General features: G+C 37.0%; 1 protein-coding gene across 3 annotated transcripts in view; it reads left to right on the top strand.

Moving 5' to 3' along the window:
• The window catches only part of EPHA3 (EPH receptor A3), a 365,687-nt gene extending 341,462 nt beyond the window's left edge, over positions 1-24,225 (top strand). For 2 of the 3 annotated variants that reach the window (XM_046647947.1, XM_046647946.1), the window contains exons 14-17: positions 782-931; positions 2,438-2,631; positions 15,950-16,105; positions 21,584-24,225. In XM_046647947.1, coding sequence (XP_046503903.1) covers positions 782-931; positions 2,438-2,631; positions 15,950-16,105; positions 21,584-21,689 — 606 coding nt within the window. In that variant the 3' untranslated portion in view covers positions 21,690-24,225. The remainder of the gene's footprint in view (positions 1-781; positions 932-2,437; positions 2,632-15,949; positions 16,106-21,583) is intronic. The other variant, XM_046647948.1, reaches the window with a different exon arrangement.
• Positions 24,226-24,504: the final 279 nt, after the last annotated feature.

Below are 24,504 nucleotides of genomic sequence, written 5' to 3'. Positions count from 1 at the left end.
GGTTGCTACTCGGCACTTCTTTATTAAATGTATTTATTAAACTGAGAGCAAATTCCATGGGAGTTATACTTTTATATCTCCCATAACTCATAAAAGCAATATTCTCCCCTAGACTGTAAGTTCTGGGAAGGTAGTTAATATAGCTTTCTAGTCCATATGGTGCCTACCTAGTATGTGGAAGGTACTTCAGTGATTAGTGATGGAGTGAGACACTGAGTGAATTAATTAAGAAGATTGATTAATGTATTGAAGAGAGCTTTTAGAAATTTAATTTTATTTTGAATTTATGTGGTTAACAAATACCTATAAGAACTTATGTGTCAAGGAGTGGTATAAGTTCTTTACGAATACTAACTTACTCACATTCTGAACTAAGACTGTTTGTCAAGCATAAATCTATGTTAAATCACTAAAGGCTTATTTGAGGTACCCCATTCAATTCTAATATGCAGTATAGCACATCTACTTCAACCTGCTTTGTTGCAGATGATTAATTAATGCACCATAATTGATATAAAATGTCAGTATTTAAACAATTTTCAAATTTTTTCCTTTCATCTTTTCAAAATTCTCCCAAATTGATTGGAAGTAAACATTGGACTAACTAGTATGTCACTCACTCCCGCCTGAATTAAAACAGAGTATCAAGATATATCAGCAGACACCTGCGTTCCATTTCAGAGGTGAAATGCCCTGACACGTCCAATCATATTTCAGATTATAATGTATAGTCTATGGTTTATGCATTGATCATGTTTGTGCGTATGATTTATGTTCAAAGGGAGGGAAGATCCCAATCCGGTGGACGTCACCAGAAGCTATAGCCTACCGCAAATTCACATCAGCCAGCGACGTGTGGAGTTACGGGATTGTTCTCTGGGAGGTGATGTCCTATGGAGAGAGACCATACTGGGAGATGTCCAATCAGGACGTAAGCATTTGTAGTCTATGAGTTATGGGTTCAGATTAAGAGATCAAGCTCTGCAAGGAAGTGGAGCATAATGAAACCAGGTGGCTCCCAGTTTGTGACACTGAAATAGAATACTTAGAAGAAATGAAATTGTTTCCAAATCATGCAAGGATGTTAATTGAATTTCTCTTACTAGTTTACATTTTTCTCTCAAACAGGGGTTTAGAAATGAGACAAAAAGAAGACATTTGTAACACAGTGTAATGAAAGAAGTGACTAACAAGATAACTAATAGATATCAGAGAGTGTTTGAAGTATTTTTGCTACAAAATTGTTTCTACATAACATTAGTAAGATGCACTTCTGTCATCTTTTGTAGATTTAATTAATGCATCTATGTCAATATTTTGTTTGCTGAAAATATAGTATATCCCAAAGTCAGACAAAACAACCAATCTCTAGCATGTTGTTTCTCATAATGCATTAAACTTGAACATGAATTTAGTTACACAAATAGAAGTCTCTGGATGGAGAAAATAATCTTTAACTTTCTATTATAAGTGTGATATGATTTTTCAAAAGGATTTTTGTTCTCATGAGTTATGTTTGCTAATGCTTAGGAAAAGGATGGTATTGGCATATGGGATCAGCACTCAGAGATATTTCTTGGTGCTTAGCCAGAGGCTGTGAGCATCAGCTCAAAGATCCATCAGAAGGAAGCCCAGATGCTTTTAATCACTTCCTACTCCCCATGTATAAACCGGCTTTGAGTGTGCTTGGATATAAAAACTTTTCTGTGCTTTTTCAAACAAGCTACTATAATAGCACTGGGAAAATCAGACTCACTTTTCCACATCTCTGTTTTCTAAAACCTCTGACATAAGAGGATCTCAAAGTGTTGTTTCTGGACCAGCAACTTTAGCATGGCCTAGGAATTTGTAGGAATGCCAATTCTCAGGCCTTACCCCAGAGTTATGGGATCCGAGGTGAATCATCTGCATATTAATAAGTCCTCCAGATGAGTCGGATCCACAGGAAAGTTCGAAAATCACTGATTTATATGATTAGAAAATGCTAATGGAATAATTACTTAATCATGAGCACATGAGCTTTTACCAAAGGAACTTCCTATGATTTGGAAGGTACCATCTGAACTGTGGTATAACTAAAATCTTTATACAGATTCTTTCTGCTTTCATTCATATTTAGTTCCATAGAAATCTGTATTACCAAATAATAATTTCTTTGTAACTCATATAATTTTTTTATCATAGAACATTTCTTTTGATTTTAATCTGAAAAGTATTTTTGCAAACTTTTTTCCCTAAATTCACTTTCTCTTGATCTTTCTTTATAAAATATTCTTGGGCATGAATAACATTTATTGGATAAATTATTATCCTTTTAAGCAACTTAAAAGGAGATTTTTTTCACTTAGCATTAAAATATTCATGAGTGTGCCCTGCCCATGAAGAAGTAACAGAAGTTGCCTCTCTTAAGTCCCTGGAAACTTTGCTTTGCACACAGGTAATTAAAGCTGTGGATGAGGGCTACCGCCTGCCGCCTCCCATGGACTGCCCAGCTGCATTGTACCAGCTGATGCTGGACTGCTGGCAGAAAGACAGGAACAACAGGCCCAAGTTTGAGCAGATCGTCAGCATCCTGGACAAGCTGATCCGGAACCCGGGAAGTCTGAAGGTCGTCACCAGCGCAGCGGCAAGGTGATGCGTTAGAGCCGGCATCCTGCACTCTCTCTGAAATGAATATAGTTTCCATCTCCAAGGCATTAATTTGTTTTTCTCATTCCCCCAACTGCATTCTTTGACTCTTATACTCCTCAAGATTGGATTGATGTGTTTTCTTTTTTAGTCTTTCAGGAGGAAATCTCATACTATTTAATGATAATGATGAAATGCTAAGATTTTTAACTTTCATCTTGACTAGAAGTGAGTCTACAATCAGGCTTGTTTAAGTCTTTGGAAAATAGAAACCTTGTACACATAGCTCCTTTTCAATCTCTATTATTTAAACAAAAAAGAAAAAAGGAAATCTGGAGTGGTGGGGAATTCCAGTGAAGTCCTGATTCATTCCTCATTTAAAATAAAGCTTCCGAAATACCAGTGCTTCTAAAACATTGCACTGGCTAGCAGAGTACAATTTCCCCCCACTTAATTAAACAAATATTTATTTAACCCTTATTATGTGTCAATTACTTTGGTCAGTACAGTCGAGGATAAAACTAAGAGCAAAATAATATCAGTGTTCCCAGACAGCACCACAAATGTCAATATATCATAGCAATAATGCAATCCAGAAGGCACATCATCCATTAGATTTTATGCATATTCTTCCAGTTAAGAATCAGGGAGTTCTCTTAATGACTTTGAGGAATGTAAGTTAAAGTGTACGTACAAAGTGCAATGGAAGAAATGAGGAAGGGGAGATGAATTTTGTCAGGGGCCATATGTGAAGAAAAGAAGTGTTAATATATTTTCTGCTTCTCAGAGAAACTAAAGGCAGAGCTATCTGTCTGATTTAATGATTTATATTTTCCTTATATACATAAGAGAGAAACAGTTCTTGTACATTTTGATAATGTGTGCTTTTATAGAAAAGCTACAGAGTTTTAGTAAGAGAACTACACTGTGTGTGCACATAAATTCACAGTAGTAACTAGGATATATAAATGCTACATAATGATGATTTACTGTGACCCATGTGTAAAAGGCACAATGTAATGCCTTATTGGGAGGACTTTTTTTTTCTTGTTTCTTTCTTGCACATTTGCACTCTTTACCAACAATCACCAAAAGTCATGACTTTCAAATTCATAGAGCATTTGCTAATGCACTTTATGACAGAGTATATGATTTTTTAGCTTACTAGGAATAATTATTTGGAGCACACATGATCCACTTTTTACTTTATATTTGAATAAGTTGAATAAGGGAAATCTAAATCAAAGTCTTAATCTCAGTATTTAAGATTCATAGAGTATTTGTTGGAAATAATATTTAGGGGTCACTAAGATTGAACCTGGTGATATAGTCTTAATAGATATAACCACCTGTAATTTATCCTGTAAGGATGAATCTCTGTCTTAAACTCGACAGAGAGAGACTACTCAGACTCTTCTGGAAGTCCACCTGACAGTTTAACAACTAGCAGGATAACAAATCTGTGCCTCCCAGGGACATACGGTCCTCATTTTGCGCCCTGAAGCCATTTCTTTTGATCTTTACTCAACAGCAATCATAGCAAAAAAGAACATCTTTTCACTTCTTTCCATATCATAAAAAAGACATTCAAATCCTTTCCACAGGATGTTGTTATCTATATAAAGACTAACTCATACAATATGATCTAGCAATATTTAACTCCAATATTATGTGGGAAAATAGTCTTAATATTAGATTATAGTATGTCAGAGCATGCCTTAGTGTCAGATTTTAACAAACTTCTTAAATTCATTTTTACATTCTTCGTGAAATCTGTTGAATATATTATCTCCTAACATATGTTCTTTAATACCTGAATTAATTACATGTGTTTTGTCATAACACGTGTAATTTTAGGGAACACATAAATATTTTTCTAAGAATTACCATCCAGCTTAATTCATTTAATATAAAAGTTTTTGAAATTGTTTTCATATGTTTACTTATTGCCATTAAAATACACAACTAGGAGGTTTGTATCAGTATAAATTTATTAGCAATAATCTTTTTTTTCTTTGGAAAATTTGCTTTCCCACTTTTGATAATGATTATTTCATCCTTTTTCATCGCTGATTAAATTCATTCCCTTTAACTTTCTAGCGATGCCCTTGTCACATACTTTATTGAGAAAATACAGTCATCAGATGGGAAGTTCCAGCACCGAGATAAAAACCTACTGGTACTTTGTCCACCCATCTTATCCTTCTTTCCTCTGATTAGAAGAGAGGAATGGAGGAGTATCCCTCTGCTTGCCAGAGACAAATCCTCTCCCCCCAGCCCTCATCTCTCTTTCTGTGTCTCTCTTGCAGATCCAGCTCTTTCTTTCTGCAGGATCATTGTCATAGAACTATGTTCTAGTACGTTGTTTCTCAAATTTCCCTGGTGATAAGAAGCACTGGGGAACTTATTAAGTATACAACTATCCTGGCCTATCTCAAGCTACTGATTCAGAATCTCTAGGAAACGGGACTGGTATTTGGACATCTGATAAAAACTCCAGATCATTTTTATCATTGATGAATTTAAGAAATACTGTTTCTTAACATCACCTCTGCCAGCCCCACATCTCTGCCAACAACTTGTTCATTTTTCTAGCACCCTCACAGCCAAACTTCTCAAATAAGAGTCTCACAGACATCTCAAACTTAATATTCTGAAAGTTTTTTTTCTTTGCTCCCAGTTGCCTCGTCCTTCCAATGCCTTCGTAATTTAGTTGAGCACATCAGCACCTATTCATTTGCAGGATCAGGGTCAGAACAAGCCTTGGCACATCTTTCTTGCCCTCCACCCTTTGATCCAGGTGATCAGCGGGTCACATGGTCCGTCTCTCTCCCTTTCCACTGCAAACACTCTTCCATGATTTTTCCCCTTCTGACCTAGATCACTGCAGTAACCTCCTATCTTTTCACATAGACTTCAGAATTTTCTTATCAAATAATATATGACAAAATCTTGGTGATGTGTTTATAATTTTGAATTCCCATTACACTTAGAAAAAATTACAGACTCCTTTTGTTGGCTTAAATAGCCCTACTTCTTCAATGTCATTTCTTTTATTCAAATGTTCATTTATTCAGTTTTTCAACAACTATTTGTTGTATGACAATCTACTAGATGCTAGGCATGGGTAGACTCTGGAGAACTGTGAAGAAAACAAATATGGTCCCTGCCTTCCTGTAGTTTACATTATAGAAAAGGTACAATAAACAATATATTATAGGAAGGACCTGGATGGTTGGGATAGATAATAAAAGGTGGTTGGGAAAGAGCCCTCTGAGGAGGTGATATTGATGTGAGACTAGAAGAGCCAGCTGTTTAAAGAAGGCTCCCACCCCCACCCCCCAAAAAAGATATTCTTGACATGGGGAAAAGAAACTGTAAATGGGCTTGGAGGCTTGTAGGAAGCTGCAGAAGGGTTCCACAGCAAGAGCAGCAGGGAAGGCAAGAGTCTGAGAAGGCAAACAGAAGCCAGAGCGCTTGAGGTTACCCAGGCCTGGTGAAGACTGGACTCTTTGTTGAAATGCACGAGGGATCCATTATGGCATTTGAAGCAGAGAAGTGATTTGAGTTACAAGACTGCTTTGTCGGGGGAGGGGTGAAAGAGTGAGGAGAGGGGCATTTTAACCTTTCAACCTGTGCCACTGTCACTTAAACAACACGCCTCAGTAGCCAACTTGAAATTCCTTCAGAAAGCCAGGGCATTTCAGATATGAAGACAACAGCACATGCTGTTCCCTTTTTTAGATGCTCCTTCGCATCCTTCAGGGAGCAGCTTCTTGATCTTGAATTCATTGAAGCATTCTCTGGCAACACAGTTCAAGGTCAATACCATTATGTTTTTACAGAGCACCATGTTCTTGCCCTTCGTCACAGTTTAATTCTGTTGCATGTGTCCTTTTTAAGTATCCGTTCCCCAGTAAAGTCTAAGCCCTCTGAGATCAGATACCCAGGCTTCTTTTGTATTACTTGCCAGGGTAATAGTGGAAACTCAATAAATATCTAAGCACATGAATACATAGTTATTGAAATAATAGTAAATCTCCATTTCAAAAAGAACATGCAAATTTTAGAAAAACATTTCTGATTTTGTTCTATTCATTACACAAGTTTCTGCAGACATTAGTCAAAATGGGAAAAGTTTAAAATATTTTCCCAAGCAAAATTTCACATAACTGTGCCTTTCTGTCAACTCAATTCCAGAAACATCTTTCTCAAAATACACTTGGAAACTGTCCCCATCTGAGTTTGTGAATGGTACCGAGGAGTCAAGTTTCTGAATGACTTGGTTATTCAGATCAATGTGTAGAATTATGCCTATAAAGTCCTTCAGGAAAAACAATCAATTCTTTAGGGATGATGTTTCCAGAGTTTTCCTGAGTCTAGTAAGTTTTATGATAAAATTTATTTCATATACATTAACAGAAATCTTTCTATAATGCATCAGTTCAATTTTCAACCTTAGAGTTGATGATTCCTAACAGAATCATTCCCATAGAACCTCCCACTGAGAGTGTCTTTGTGAAGATCATTGCTGGTGGTGGAGAAGGTGTATAAGCAGATGTCAGGATGTGCCAGAATAAGAACTTACAATTCTGCTGGAATATAGGATGGAAAAGGAAATTAGGAGAAGGAGCCTGAGAGATGCTTTCATCAGATAACGGAAGATTTAATGCCATCTATAGAAATTTGGACTTCATCCATGAGGAAGCGGAGAGCCATTGAAGATACTCGAGTGATATGTTGCGCTGTGCCTGTGGACTAGTTCTCTGGCAGCTACACCTAAGAAGGGCTGGAGGGATAGAGGTCCATGATAGGGAGTTAGGAGGTGATTTCAGTAGTCTCAGAAAGGGTTTATGCTAGGGTAGAGGAGAGGAAATAAAAGGAAAATATGCAAATTCAAAAAGTTTTGCTGAAATGAGTATTACTGGTGACCGGCGACGGATGAGATGTACAGAATGACAGAGAAAGTACAGGGGACTACTTGCAGGCTCTGAGCGTGGAGAGCTATGAGAATGGGACTCTCGTTGCCAGGGGTAGGAAGGGCAGAAGGAAGAACAGTTGGTGAGGCAGACAAGCATTGTGGACACAACAAGACCAAGTCCCACAAGAAGCTGGAAGTTCACATCTCAATCTGGGGGAGACGTTTAAGTCAAAGCAAGGTGTACAGTTTAGCGCATTCTCCCTGTAAAGATAATGAAAGAAGCAACAGTCAGAAACATGCTTAATAGGTAGAACTATCATTCTAGTAATGCTGGTTTTCACCATAAATATAACCTTTTTTACTTTTCTATAATTATTTAATTTCTAATTAAAGCTGCTATGTCCCATAGATTATCAGGAAGCTCTCACCTATGAAGAGCGAGGGGGTTGATCCACGATGGTTGACACTGAGACATTCCCTCCTCTCAATCTGCCAAGACTGTAGTTACTTTTTTTTTTTTGAGGAAGATTAGCCCTGAGTTAACATCTGCTGTCAATCCTCCTCTCTTTGCTGAGGAAGATTGGCCCTGAGCTAACATGTGTGCCCATCTTTGTCTACTTTATATGTGGGACGCCTGCCATAGGATGGCTCAACAAGTGGTGTGTAGGTCCACACCTGGGATCTGAACCCTCGAACCCTGGGCCACTGAAGCGGAATGTGAGAACCTAACTACTGTGCCAGCCACAAGGCTTGCCCCTGCCAGACTGTACTTTTGAGCTTCTCCTTGCTGCTTCTGTCCTGCCTTGGGGCCCAGGGATCTTTCTGAAGCCTCTAAATGTCTTAGTTGCTCAGTCCAGAAGTCACTAACTCAAATGTCTACAAGAGCCAGGAAACTAATTGAAATGAGTGCATGATGCCATCCTATCTAACAAGCTGCAGTGGCAACTAATGGAGATTCCAGGCTCCTTATAAGGGGATTGTTAGTCAGTCAATGCCAGTGCATGGCAGTTCTACAAGGAAAAATGTATGAAATGTCCGTTAATATCTCAGAACATTAACCCAGTGCATAGACTTCCACCTAGAGAGAAAGCAAACAGTCTCTAGCCAGAGGTTTGGAGAACAGTGCCAACTGCAGAGTGGAGGATGTGGAATGGCAGGCAGGAACAAGGGGCATCGGAGTTAGGGATGAAACTTAGACCGTCGCAAAAACCACACCTCAAGGAATTTTCCAAAAGTCGATAGGATGAACCACGTTATCAAAAGCTGTCAAAGAGTGAGAAAAAATGACAACTGAGGAAAAAAGCCATTCAAGTGTGCAATGAGAACACTGAGTTCTAATTAGAGAACTATTCTGATTGCTTTAGAGTGATAAATACATGTACAATTTTAAGAGGTTTTGGTTTAATTGGATAATGGAAAAGGCAATGTGAAAATAGTTCTTTTGAGAAATTTAGAAAAAAAATATAATCATAATGCACATGCATCAAAGGGTAAAAATAAAACTCCCTCACTTTTTTTTTTTTCCCCTTTTTCACTCCAAACCCCCCGGTACATAGTTGTGTAATCTTCATTGTGGGTCCTTCTAGTTGTGGCATGTGGGACGCTGCCTTAGCGTGGTTTGATGAGCAGTGCCACGTCCGCGCCCAGGATTCGAACCGACGAAACACTGGGCCGCCTGCAGCGGAGCGCGCGAACTTAACCACAGACCACGGAGCCAGCCCCTCCCTCACTTTTTTTAAGAATTGGAGAAATGCTTCTTAAGGAAGTTCTTGATAGAAAATGCTGCCATAAAAATAAATAGAAAACCGTCTTACAATGACAAACTTTCTCTTACTGCACAACACATGCTTTTGGTATACAGATAAGAGAAATAAGCAAGATTCATTTTTTAAAAGAAACGATTTTGAAAGATTAGTTTTGTATTACATATAACACAAATTTATATATAATTATATATTGTATCATATAATAGTTACATATTATATATTATACAATTATTTTTGTATAAATAGTTTTATATTACTTATAACGTATAACTCCTGGGTTTAGATACATTGATTCAGCTACTTTTATGAATGCAGCTACATTAAAAATTTTAAAAGGCTAATAGAGAAATTGAGAGATGAATTCACTTGTATTCAGATAGAAAGATATACTTTTTATTTTTGGATATTTATGTATATAAAATGAAGTAGAGAAATGACTTGTCCTTGAAATGCCTAGAATTTTTACTCTCAAGGTCACTGGATCCTTCAATATTATTGTAAATTGATGGAATCCAAATTTTTGGCACAACAAATCAAACAATACATGCAATATATTTAGAATGAAGTTCTAAAGTGAAGGGAACCAAATTCATGGCATAAAGACAATCACTATAACTAACATATTTAAAATGTAGTTCTGAAGACCCAATCATACTTAGTTAATTTAATTGAAATGATTTTGAATACATTGGACTATTTCATTGATGGCTAAATTTGAAGAGATTTGTCTTTATTATTTTGCAGGACAAAAGGAAGCAAAAATAAGCAATACTTATAGTTTTTCTTTGTTAATGCCACTAAACTAGTAGTAATAAAATACTTGTGATCTCTAAAAACATGATGTAATTCTTTTTGAGAAAAACTGCTGTTTTGATAAATATTATATCTTTTAAGAGAAATCTAATGATTAAAGAACAATCTGTTTCTCAGAATTACTTTGACCTCCAATTCTGAAACTGACAGGGTGTGACTTTCCTCACTGAATAAACATGATCCAGAACCTTTCAGAAGGAGGCAAATATGCCAAATAGGTGATTTTTTTTTTTAATCTTGAAAAACAAAGTAGGTCATTTTACCCTTGGGAAGAATTAAAGCAGATGTAATAGCTATAACTGTGAAGATTTTTGTGCTTAAGGCCTAGAGACAATTAAAATAAACATGATGACTTGACTTCTCCTTAATGTGCCATTTATGTACTAATCTCCTGTTGGAAACTATATATACTAAAATTATTTTTAATTACTGATGAAAAATTAAATTCATTTAATCCTATCTGGAATTTTTAATGTTAGATATAAAAAGATCAAGATCATTATAAATACCCATTAAAAAACTTGGCAAAGACAAGATATTCTCCCTGAAATACAGTGAGAAGAAATCATTCAAAATAATAAAATTAACAGTAAATTATAAAAGGTGATGAAAATTATATTACTCTTACACACAATAAAAGTATATGTAATTAATATTTTGCCTATAGGAAACTCCTCTTAAGAATTAATTTGTTCCCTGAAACTTTCGCAACAGAAAAAAAATAGACAATTATAGTGTTATAGTACACATCTCCAGTATTATTGATATTTACTTCTAGACTCAGTAGGCATCTATTTATTCATTCAAGAAATGTGTATTAATCATTATTTTTGATACATGAAAAATAAAGCCCTTTGTAAACTAAAAGGGGGCTTTTTATGTTGTAAAAGGATAACAATGTGCAAACCTAGTGATTTAAACTTCGAATGCAATATTGAATGAGATCATTATGAGAAGATATTCTTGGGACTGGCAGCTGTTATTAGCATTTGTTCCCCAATATTTGGTGCTAATTGGTATGAAAACATTTACAGATAAAATAAGAGTCGATGGGAAGAAAATATATGTGTACTTCTTTAATGCAACAGTATGAAAATCCATAAAAGAATAATGCACAAACCTAAATACAAGGCAGGAGAGAGAAAGGAGGAAAGTTATTTTTTACTTCCCCTGAGCAAACATGTAATTTCCATGATCTCTTTTTAATGACTGCGTTCTGCGGCCAGTAGGTACTGATTTATGAAAAGCTGTAAAAGATCAGGTGGAACTCTGCAGGACATCGTTTACAGCTGCACGGATTGGAACCTATCTAATTTGTCTAGTGAAAGTGTGAGCTCACGGTGCGCATCACCCAGCCTATAAATTTCCCCTTCAGACCCAACGTCTGGGGCTGGGTCTAAAAGACGCCAAAGCCTGCAGCTGCTCTGAAAGCCCACATTCCCTCAGTGCGCATGAAGAGACATCACAGGCTCCTCGCAGTGAGAGACAAATTCCTATCCATTGATAAACTCTCCAGATGTCCTCTCAGAGGAGGAAAGGAACCAATTTTTATTTGAAATCCCCAGAGAAATCCTGGAAGTGGAAAAATGATACTTTGCAGGGCTGGTTATTCTAAGGTCACTGGCATTAAAATTGGGTCATTCTTTGTCTTCGTTGTGCTTTGATCAGAGTAATAAACAGAAAAACTCTGTTGGGTTCACTCTAATCTCTAATCCACACGTCCTGTTCTATTTCAATTCGTTTACACTAATTTTCTCTAAAGTCTTGTTGAGTCTGGCTATAGTGTTGAGTTTAAAAATAAAACAATTTTAAATTGAGAAGAAAAAATTCTTCATTTTGCTCTTAGGCACACTTCATAAATATTCTGAATAAATGTCCTGGCGTTTGATTCTTCACGCCCACAACCAATAAATAAAAGAGTATTGCTCTTCATGGGACCAAGAATTGGCATTAGATTCTAACTTACAGCTACTGTAGAAACCGAAGTCCTGGGGGGGGGGGGGGGGGTTGTGCAGGCCTGCAGGTAGTTTAATATCTTATGGTCTTATTTCTAGGTCTCACTTCATTCTTCTTAAAAAATTTCCTCACACCTGATTATCAATTTTGTTTACTGGTTCCATGACTTATCTCATGGGTCCAATGTTATGTACATATAATACCCTATAGTGACAAAGGCTATTTCACTCATGATAGCCTTGCTAAAACAATGCAAGAATATCAAGTAAGTCTTGAATCTTGGGTTGTATATCTGTATGTTTCATTCCTCAAGTTCTTAGGAGCAGAACAAAAGCAAGAAATGTGCAATTATGAAAATAAACTGTTCTTTTTCTTTTCCAAATTAGTAATTTAAAGCATCATATAAAATTACTTGTATTTATGTTTCAGAAGAGAATAATTTATAAAATTTTATATTGATATTTTGTAATTTTCTAGATATTCTTAAAGGAAAGAAAATTAATGCTTTGCAAAATAATGCCTAATTTTTTTTTCTTTCTTCCTTTTTTTTTAGAGATAATCTCTGAAGGTTAGTTACAAAACACTAAACCATAACACATAAATATAACTTATAAGCTTCATAATTTTAATTTTTCCAACACTTGAGGTAGAGAGGACTGAAGTAGTGGAGTTTAGTCTGATGTAAATAAGGTTGGGGGGTCCTGTGTTCCAGCTCTCCTCCACTCCACAAGGACCACCACCGGGGAGCTAGCTATTGGTCTATTTCCTACACAGGAAGAACCAAAATGTCATGTTGACATTTGTTTTTCTTAAACTCAGCATTAAACTTTTATTTTTATCAAATAAATGTAATCTATCCCCATCAAAGTCCAGATGAAGTGTCAGCTTACATTCCTTCATGTGTCCCCAACAACAGCATGCAGGTCTAGGGTGTGATACACAATTTTCCAGATTTAAGAATCTTAACTTCGCACTTAAGCATATGTCTTGTATGTTAGGGAGTGAGTTGGGGAAATATCATCAGTAGTAGTGGAAACCTCCCAATTAAAACCGCTTTGTAAGTGTGGCTAGAGTCGGCACTCTTATGGATTTACTTCACAGAGAGACTTTGCCATGAGAATGTGAGCTTTCACCGTGTATCCTGGATGGTATTCATTAGTTGGTAAAACGCTATCAGTTTATTTTTATCTGGATGCTTCATTTGGCTACTATTTTATGCTATTTCTAAAAACATCATTGGATTTGGCTCCTCAGAGAGCTAAATTTATTTCTAATGTAAGGATAAATGCACGTCAATATATCCTTCATTTATTTCGGTGTCTTCTGATGACTAATTCTAAATGTTGAATTTAAGTACCTCAAATGATGGATTTCATTTAGGCAAATTATTAATTTTCAATATATAAGAAAATTTTAAGTTCTAGTTTAAAAAACCCTATTATTTGGGATTTAAAAAATAATAATTTAAAGAAGTTTCAAGAGCTCAATGCTGATTAAATCCATCTGCAGTAGCACAAAACCTGAAAGATTCTGAATGATGACTCTGAGGGGCCAAAATCCAAATGCACTTTCTCAATTGTAAAATAAAGGTCAGGTTATGACACATACGGTTTGAAAGTTAATAATATATTTTATTATTATGATATTATTTTATATAAATATATATTATTATAATATATGCAATAATGAAAACAGAAACAACAGAAGGCAGAATAGCATATCCATTTATAAGCATTGGTTGTGGAATCATTGTGAGCTTGTAGGCATTATTGGCGCTGGCCCGGTGGTGTAGTGGTTAACTTCGTGTGCTCCGCTTTGGTGGCCCAGAGTTTACCAGTTGTGATCCTGGGTACAGACCTGCACATCGCTCCTCAAGCCATGCTTTGGTGACATCCCACAGAAAAACTAGAAGGATTTACAACTAGGACATAAAACTATGTACTGGGGCTTTGGGGAGAAAGAAAAAAAGAGGAAGATTAGCAACAGATGTTAGTTCAGGGACAATCTTCCTCACCAAAAAGCATTAGAAAAAGCGCCTTTTTAAAAAGAAAAAAAAAAGGAGTTAACAAGATCATCACATTCCCAGCAATTTGTATAAACTGGAATTTACTATGTTATTTTCTTCTTGAAGTTTTAAAAACTTCAACCATTTCACTAGGTGTGTCATCTTCTGTCAGAATAACAAGTGGATGACTGACAGCTTGCTCCGTGCCAGCACTGCTCTAAGTGCTGTCTGCATGTGCTCATGTAGTCTTCGTTGTTGTGAAATCAGCATTATACCATCGTCCCCACTTTATAGATGAGGAAACAGCCGAGCTGAGAGAGTCACTTGAGGTCAAACAGGTAGGAAGTGCCATACCCAGGATTCAATCAGGCCTTATGGTTCTAGCATCTGTGCACCAAACCACTATGCATTACCCAATATAAAAATCAAAGAGGCCACATCCTAGAATCATAAATAGCTTAGGAGAAAATGGGGGAAATGCAATATGAACAAAGTTTCACTTAGATGGTATGGCATAGTGACCAAGAGTGTGGGCTTTGGTATAAGATAACTTGTGTCTGAATCCCAGCTCCATCTCTCTTTTGCCTGAAGGAACTTGGATTTATAACTTCGTCTCCTTTAGTTAGAGCTTCCCCCTCTATTACGGGGGCAGAGCATCAGTGCCTAACAAAGCTGTAAGGATTCAAGTCCTCACTTTAGTCTGTGTAATGTGCTTGGCGTCTTCCCTGACACATTGTAAGTGCTCATACATGTTCAATATAATCCTTATTGCTGTTGTTATTATTATTATCATTCATCTCAAACAAAGGGCTTCATAACTACTTTTTGCTCAAGATCCCTTCCTTAAGAGGAAAGAATAAAGAGAGAGAGCAATCAATTGTCCTCCTGGTGCCTGGCCTCAATCTTATGAGTGACCCAGACCTACAGTTACAGAGGTCAGTGCGAGCTGATGCAAACACCCCAAGAGCGGCTCACCACCAGGCTGCTTCTTTGGGCTTTACAGCAATGAAAACCTGGTCTTCCTCTTTCTTTTCTTTTTTTCTTCCCCCTTTTCCCCTTTGCTTTTATGTCCCTTCTGTTCCTGTGACTCACCAGACCTTGCGGTTGGTCATAGAGCTACAGTCATGCCTACAGGTTCCTCTGAATGCTGATTGTATTGTACAATATAAATCAGTCACAGTATCCATCATCTCTCTCCCTCTCTCCCTCTCCTCATCTATCCATCACCTATCTCTGTAATTATCACGAACTCCATTCGAGTTTTACGAGAATTTCATTTATTGTTTTTCATTTAATTTCTTCTTTTCCTTTTGTAATTTATATTTTTAATGACATTTGTGGCATTATTTAAATCTCTACTGACTGTATGTCCTGCTGTAAGTGTAGTCTAGGTTATTCAAACTGTCCTTTATACAGCAGCCAGTACAGCTACAAATGAGCATTCCGTGTGCAGGAGTTAATGTTGGAAACCATATCCGTCACCAAATTAGACAGCAAAATACGCAGTGTGTTGTGTCTGCTATAATTGGATCCTAAATTACCACCATCTTTGCTAATGGTTAAACAAATTAAATTATAAAAGTATGTATGGATATATTTATGCATTTCATTGGCAAAGTTTCAATGATTTAAAAAGCAGTCGTAAGTGGAGAGGGGGAGTGCTGAGACAAGATGATTATACTGTATTCTCACAAGCTGCCAACTTGAGCAGATGAAGCCTTCATGACAGATGAATTCCGCAGGTAAACAGGAATGCGACACAAAGTCTGGAAGTTCCTGTTGAAGTTGCTGTCAGATTTTGACATGCAGCATCTCTGCTGACTCCTGATCTCTCCCCTTTTGGTGTTTTCCTTCTTGCAGGCCATCAAACCTTCTTCTGGACCAAAGCAATGTCGACGTCCCTACCTTCCGCACACCAGGTGACTGGCTTAATGGTGTCCGGACAGCACAGTGCAAGGAAATCTTCACAGGAGTGGAGTACAGTTCTTGTGACACCATAGCCAAGATTTCCACAGAGTAAGAAAAAAGTTTTTGAGACTGAATGATTCTGAACTTCCCAGTGAACATACCTGTTGTGAATTAAAGTGTCATAAACATCAGTTAAATTACTGAGCTACTTACTGTCTGCTGTAACCACTGAGCTGGATCTTGGGTCTGTTCGTCAACAACACCTTCTAGATTGATGCGTATTGGTGTGTCTTCCTCTCTCATTAGATTAGGTCCCCAGGATCAATGTCTACATTGAAATATGACCTTCTTCAGATAGACCAACAGACCTACCCTTACCCAACCCCACAAAATCAAGCCCCTGATTTAAACATAAGCAGATATAGCATAATAATTAGTATATTCCTGCATTTTTGTAATTGGGAACTGGAAGTGAAGAACTAGAAGCCATACTCTTCTTCTCTCTGTGAATGAGAACCAATTTACTTCACTTTTTAATGTGACCGCACCATCTTTTGTTTTCTTACACAGTGACCTTTTCTGCATTCCCATGCACATAGCTGAAAATGCTTGTCTCAGCCTTAGGTCATACAACCTTGGTGTACCACTCAACGGACCAGTGTCCAACTCTCTTTCTTCTAAGTCCCAATGACAGAAACTCTGATGGGCTCAGTCCTGCTTATAGATTGGCTCCTCCAAAGAGATATGTTTGCCACGGCTTAATCATTTCTGTTCGAGAGAGGTGGGGTGAGATAACATGAACTGGCCGGGGCCCTTCCCCGAGGGTTGGATGTAGGACTGCTCCAGAGAAAGGCAGTTGTGCTGGGCTGACACACTGAAAGCTGTTCACAGTTTCATAGCTTGCATGGTCTGTTTGAAAACTGTGCCTATCTTTGTGCCAGAGTCTATCTTTCATCTTTGTCACATTAAGCAAACTCTTTAGGGACCTCCCGTTCCTTTAAGTCTTATCCTCTCCATCTAATATGTGAATATTTAAATGTTATTGAATAGTTAAAGATTTTCATTGTCACCCTGTCAATCATTTAAACACTCACTGTGGAGAGCAACAGATTAGATGTCAAAAAGGAGTGTGCAGTGTAATTAATAAAGATGCAAATGCCTAATGAATAGGTAAAGAAGTTTACCATTTATGGAATAGCATTCCGATCAGAAACATAAAACATCACAGACGGATCTACTAATGAAGACGAGCATCTGTTCTTAGAAAATAAACTCACTCTAGTCTACTTACTGTGTGTCAGCATTCCTGTTTAAATCAGAAAACAGTGTTTATTGAATAGACTTCTGTCCCAATTGACAATATGCTTTGAGTTTCTGTGGTCATTATTTAGATCAGACACAGTCCCAGGATATATTAGTGTATTTAAATATTTTTATAAATTCTTATTTTAGTAATATAAACAATGAGGGTTACAATATACAAGACACGTGCCTTAGAGCACAGAAGCATAGCAAAGAACAAACACAGAGTGGAACATTTCTGCACCATTGCCAGATTTTCAAAGGCAAAGCTAGACAAATATTTGTTCTCAATAAAATATCAACACTCAGAGCTCTTAGATAATGAAACACTATATAGAAGTGGATGAGGCAGAATGTTGTTAATAAGATTAACTGCTAGTCACAATTTAAATATGGTCAGACATTATAAGCTGTGAATGTGCTAAGAAAACGTGTAAAAAGGTGAAGTGACAACATTTATTATACTTCCAAGTAGTGACGCATTTGTCTCAACAACACTTGTTGGACGGGAAGCTCTTTTGTGGCTGGTTAGAACATTTCACTTAGTTATTATTATTATTATTATCTGAACAGCCTATAATGTAGATGCAAGGTGAAAGCTGGCTTTTCCTGAGATCGTTGGCTGTTTCACACCTTGGTCCTTCACACCGAGCCAGGTGGTTCCAGATCTCTCTGTGTTTCAGTTCCTGTTTCTTCTGTTTCTTCTGTTCTTTCTCCTCAATTCTTGGACAATCTGGGATTAACATCTATTGACCTTAAACTCCTTGAGAGGAATTGTTTATTTCTTGGGTCTCTGCAGTGTGGTGTACCTCATGTCCCTAGTTTATATTACAAAAATGAGAATTTATAAAAAATATTGGATATACTAATAATTTGGGGAAATCTAATGAGGCAACATTTTCAACTTAAATGCTACAAAATATTTAACTCCATATTTTATCCTTCATTTTTCTGTATTGGATTTATTGCTTGAATTTGATTCCTTTCAAATCTATTTTCTTTGTGCCATCGAGATTCAATTCAGAAATGATTCCCTTGACCTAATAACTCTAGAGATTCTCTTAGATTAAGACAGAGATACCAAAAACCATGTCTAATTTTTTTTTCCATATTATCAAGTCACAGGAAAAGGTCAATGGAGTTTCATGCCCAAATAAATATTAATATATTTCAGTTAGTTTAGGGATTTTCTTTATGTGAAAGCCAATCAAGTCACCTAATTTTCAACAGAAGTCCAGGAAATTTGCAGTTTTATTCAGTAAATACAACATATTCTTTTAAATGTTATTTAATAGCCTAAGATGAATTTAAGAAGGTTAATGTGAGAAAGGAACAAAGAATGAGAAAGAACAAGAGAGACTTAGAAACTGCAGAGAGAACTAAGTGCGTAGGATGAACGTCAGGCAGATTAGTTGTTACGTGTCATTGTCCCGCTCCCTTAGAGGCCATTTTCAGTGTCACCCTTACACCTTTACAGTCTGAGACAGCCCGTGAACCTCTGGTCTCAACCCTGAGCTGCTCTTTGGTCTTGAGCTTTTCCACTGCCCTTCTCAAGGACTAGTAAACTGATGTGAGCATGTGGCGAGTGCTTTGGGACTATAGCAGCTGGAGGTTTAAAACTATTTTGGGCATGGCAGGGTGGCGGGTAGAAGGCATTCTCAAGGGGCTAGAGGGTAGACGGCATATAATAACTCAAGCTAAGACATAACCTACAGGGATGATTACTTTAATTCCCTTACCCAGCATAATCTTTTGCATTAAATACAAACAAAAGTATGTATCTCTTTGCTTATACAGGGTTCCCAGATGCAGAATCTGAAACAGTTTTCTGCAGAAGACTTTTTGGGCTGTGCACTCGAGACATACATCTGTAAAGGAGTGCTGGGGGCGGGCATTGGCTGAGGGACGGGACTCAGCCCTTCTTAGTGGGACAAGAGTCCTAGAGCTGGGCTAGCTCTTCAGAGTTGTCCCAAATTGGTCTGTGAACTCTCAGCATCTTATTTTTCCCAGCTGCTGGCGTGTGTGTGCTTCAGTTTCAGAGGGGAGGTGGGGGCCAAGTCTCCCAGCATGTATTACTATCACTGTGCTTAAATTTCTCAAAGAGCTCAGGAAATTAGTATACCACCTTGGAACATTTTTTTTTTCTGCTTTCCGTAATTATTGCATTGTTTTTTAAGATTATAAAGAAGGAGTAAAGGAAGAGACAGAGAAAAATGTATGAGTCATAAAAAATGTGATATAGAATTGGAAGAAATATGAGAGAAGAAATACAAAAGAGTGAGGATCTATTGATTTGTACACATATATTTTATCTGCCCTTTTTTCTAGCTCTAGATTCATAACCTGACTTTTTTTATAGTTTGGGGACAAGTGGGTAAATGTTTGTTCTTCATTTTAAAGATAGATCCGTGGTATATAAAGAATTAAAATTCCGTAATTGAACTCCCGTTTCTTTGTCCTTCCCTTTGTGCTCAATGTAAAGGAGTCCCTTCTGTGTGTGTATGTGTGGGTGCATGTTTGCACGTGTGCTCTTTGTTCTTGCTATTCTCAGTTTGCCTGGTGCTCCCTGCCAAATGATACTTTACTCCTCTGTCAACCTCCCCAGATAAATATGCTTTGGACTGTTGATTTATTCTTTAGTAAGTACATATTAAGTCCCTATTAAATGGCAGCCGTTGTTCAGGGTATGATTGCTAAGCGATGTACAAAACTGAGAAGAATCCTTGTTCATGTGGAATTTACCTTCTTGTGGGACAAGGTAGAGAATAAAGAAAATAAATCAGAAAGAAAGACGATATGCTGGATGGTGATAAATGCCTTGGAAGAAAATGGAGGAAGAAATGAAAATAGGACATGCGGGTGCAAGTTCAGAGAGGTTTCACCATGTCAAATAGGGGGTCAGGGATGGCCCCGCGAGCCAGGACCTGAAAGACGTGACTATCTGAACTATCACGAATAAAGAATATTTAATTAATCATTCACACTTGTTTAGCTAAGTCTTATTCCCCTTAAATGAAATTTTGTGTGTTCTTATAGTCTTTATTTTAGTGCCTGGTTTCTGAGTTTAAACTATTTTAAATTTAATAATTTTGATAAATAAAGATATTTCCTTGTCATTTTTTTCTACCTTGAAAGATCTTTATGCTTTAAAGAAATAGTTCCAGTTACCCATGGCTGTGCAACAAGCTGCCTCTAATCTAAAGGCTAACACAACAACAGTTTTGTTGTATATCACAATGTTGTGGGTTATGAATTTGGGCAGGGCTTGCTGGGGGTTGATTCTTCTGCTCTAGCATTGGTGTTGATTGAAGTATTCATCTACTATGACTCTGGTCCAACCCAGAGGGCTCGAGATGGTTTCCTCTATGTCTGACCTGGTACAGATGGGCATGGAGCTGGGACTGTAGACTAAGTGCTTATACATGGCCTCTCCAATGCCCAAGGGTCATCAGACTTCTTATATGGCAGATCTGGGGCCCAGAGAAGGTGTCTCAATAGGTAATAAGTGGAATCCAGCAGTCTCTTAGGACCTGAGTGCAGAAAACTGATAAGTGTCACTTCTACATACTCTGTCAGTCAAAGCAGTCCCTGAGCTGGCCCAGATTCAAGGGATAGGGATAATGCCCCACAAAGAATGTCTGACCACCTGTAATATTTCCTAGGGCTGCCATAACAAATTATCACAAACTTGTTTGCTTAAACAACAGAAATTAATTTTCTCACAGTTCTGGAGGCCAGAAGTTGGAAATAAAGGTGTTTGCAGGGCCATTCTTGCTCCAGTGTCTCTAGGGGTGAATCCTTCTTCACCTCTTCCAGCTTCTGGTGGATCCTGGCATTGCTTGGCTGTAGCAGCATCACTCCAGTCCCTGCCTCCATCTTGACATGACCTTCTTCTCTGTGTCACTGTGTGCCCTTTTCTGTCTCTAATCAGCATAGTCTCATTGGGTTTAGAGCCCACTCTACTCTAGTGTGATCTCATCTTGATCCTTGTCTTAATTACATCTTCAAAGACCCTATTTCCAAATAAGGTCACGTGGTGAGATTCCGGATGGACAGAAATTTTGAGGGGGCGCTATTCAACCCACTACACCAACTATATTTTTCCACAAGAATAGCAGTGGAATGGCCAGGATACATATAATACATGGATGATGCAAAAATCATAAAAGTAGGTCCAAAGCACTGGGGTATATTGTTGTGCAAGCTTTGCTAATTGAAATTCTCTGCTTACGTACTGTTCAAGAAACCACGATTCTCACCAGACATTTTCTTCTGTTTTTACAGTGACATGAAAAAAGTTGGTGTCACTGTGGTTGGGCCACAAAAGAAGATCATCAGTAGCATTAAAGCTCTAGAAACTCAATCAAAAAATGGTCCAGTTCCAGTGTAAAATGCTATTTCCGGTTAGAAGTGGTGGCTGTGGAAGATGTAGCATTACTCTGAAGATTGATGACAATGCTGGAGATACTGGTGGCAGTTCCAAGCCCAATAAGACATTCAGATATGAGTACAAATGCCTTAAAGTGGAATTGGAAAACCCTTTATTTTCCCCGATCATTTAGTGGATGGGTGGGCGGGTGTATTTTGTTTTGTAATTGCTTTTTTATATTAGTCGATGAATTGAATTAAAATTCTTCAGTGTGAAATGATGAAGAACTAGCATAGAGCCATTGACTATAAACTGATGATCACGGAGCAAAACAAGTGAAGTGACAAAATGAACGTGGTGGCTCTGTTTACTGTGAGCCACTAGAGAAAAGACTTGTGATATTTTTCTACACAGAAGAAATCTGTAACAGGTATTTTGTTTCCTTAGACACAAGCTAAATCGAGGAATTTATACCTCAAACTATCTGGCCATATTTACTACGTTTCCATTGTATTATTCTCTTTTATCTGTTAAAAGCATATAGAGATGAAGTTTGTAGTTGTTTTAAGCACTCCACATTTTTAATTGTTAGCTTCCTTCAGTATTATCATGTAAAAATTGTCTTAATTTTGAAGAAAAGTATGTATTTATTTTCTTTTGAATTGCTTTTATTGTTTTCTATTTATACCTTGATGATTTAATTTGGGTTTGTTACAGCCAAGTGCCAAATGCTCTCTCAAATTGTCAGCAGTAGGAAACATGGTGAACTAGACAAGGAGAATGACGAGTTTCTTTCCAGATTTTTTGAACCATCCATTTATATGTATCTATGTATCTATCTATCTATATGAAAGGAAAGAAGCCAAACCCATTCCCTCTTTATAGACTAGCCCAATCTCTCACAGTATGGATTATCCCATCAATTTTTATCTTTCCATTTATTAGAAAGTGTGTACTGTTAATTTAGTGTGATGCATTGGCTGGTGTGTAAAGGCTTCTCAATGACATGCCTGCCCTGCTCCGGTGCTTAGGAGATCACCACCTCCCTTCGTTAGTAAAGAAGCTATTTAGAGCTCCTGAATAGAGAATAGCTACACTGGAAAGAATTGGAATCTTATTTAGATTGTTGCATTAGTTGGCAACAGAGCCTATAGGCCAGTGCATGAGTCAAAAACTCACTGCTGACTGGCTTTGAAATGTCACTTGATCTCTTTGCTTAAACTTCTTAAGCTGTTTGTAGGGAATGATGATAACTGAACTACTTACCTGCACCACTGGGGTTTAGTTAAATTAATTAAACATTGTGATCACCAATACCGGGTATTATTATCTTTAAGAGTCTTCCACTGAAATGCACCTGTTGTAATTTTGGTGTATAACTTAGAAGCATTGAACTTCTTTGCATTTGTATGGCTTATAATTTTCAAAATAGCTGGTTGTCTAGCAAATGACTCAAAATCTGTAGGCAATGGAGAGATCTGTCATTGCAGGAACTTAGACTTACTATTCTATAAAGGTCAAATGTCATCATATTCAGTAATATTTGAAAAGATGTACCCAGTGGAGATCTCGACACTAATATATTGTGAAGCACCATTTTAGCTCTGTCTATATTCTTTCTAATGCTGATATGATCATGTTATGGGAATAAGAAATGCATATGTCACAAGAATGGAATGGATAAAAAATGCTGCAACATGTATGCTCTTATGCTTAATGGAACACTATACAGCTTACAATCACAGATCAAAATTCACAAGTGATAATCTCTTGTAAATTGAGTGTAATAAGGCTTAGGTTGTGTTCCTCCATATATGAGATTATTTCTTAAATTTCTGGGATATTCCTTATAGTCAAATCATCTTACTAGAATTATGTATTGGATATATAAGAGCTTGAGCTTTTTAAAAAGATATATGAGGTTATGAAATTAATTACAAATTTCACTTAAGCCTGCTAGAAACAGCTAGAAAACATTTATTTAATCAAATGTTTTGTGTGGTGGAGTTAGATTGAGATCTGAATCGGGCTCCAATTTCATTTTTCCCAGACTAGCATTTACTTTCTTAGATACTATTCTGAGCATACTCAGCAAAATCTGTGCATGTCATGAACCCACAGAAATTGAGGATCGTTGAATCTATTTCACTTACTTTGGCTCTGGTTTACATTTGAAAGTAGAGATGGTATAGACAGTTTGTTGCTCTCATATTTCCCCTATTTTTCTATGTGACCTCTTATAAATTTACTTTACACAATTCTTACCCTGTACATATGTAAACACAACAGTGTGTGATTCCAAACTGTGGAGTAGAGGTGCTAGGATGCGTGTGGCCATCTCTTTGTACAGGAACTGCGTTGACTTTCAATAAACACGGAACCACAACTCCTTCACGATGTCATGTACGGTATGATCTGTTTTGTATCTTAAATTTGATTTACATATATTATTTATTTTTGGTAACTGGCCCAGTTTATGCTGTACTAAGTATCAATTAAGCCATATATAAATGTGATAAGATTGGCAACATGTATTTACTTTAAACTTGTATTTTCAAAACATTACTCATTTAGTCTATGTTGTACAATGTAGATGGCCACTTACTAATGTAAAATGATTTGTAGTGGAAACATCTATATTTTTATAATAAACATAATGAAAATATTTTTTACAGATTGGAGTACAGAAGTGGTCTTTGAAGCTTTTTTAAATATTATGAAAGTATATGCTTGTTTAAGCAGCAAAATAATGAAATTTAAGTCAAGAAGAATGCATTTGTTTCTTTTTTTTCCATTAATGAGGAAGCGTTCCTGTTATGTAATCCACATTTTTTTC

Source organism: Equus quagga, chromosome 21, assembly GCF_021613505.1.
Source record: "Equus quagga isolate Etosha38 chromosome 21, UCLA_HA_Equagga_1.0, whole genome shotgun sequence".
NCBI lineage: Eukaryota > Metazoa > Chordata > Mammalia > Perissodactyla > Equidae > Equus > Equus quagga.
The sequence above is the reverse complement of the archived record's forward strand: the minus strand, read 5'-3'. Positions and strand labels throughout refer to the sequence as shown.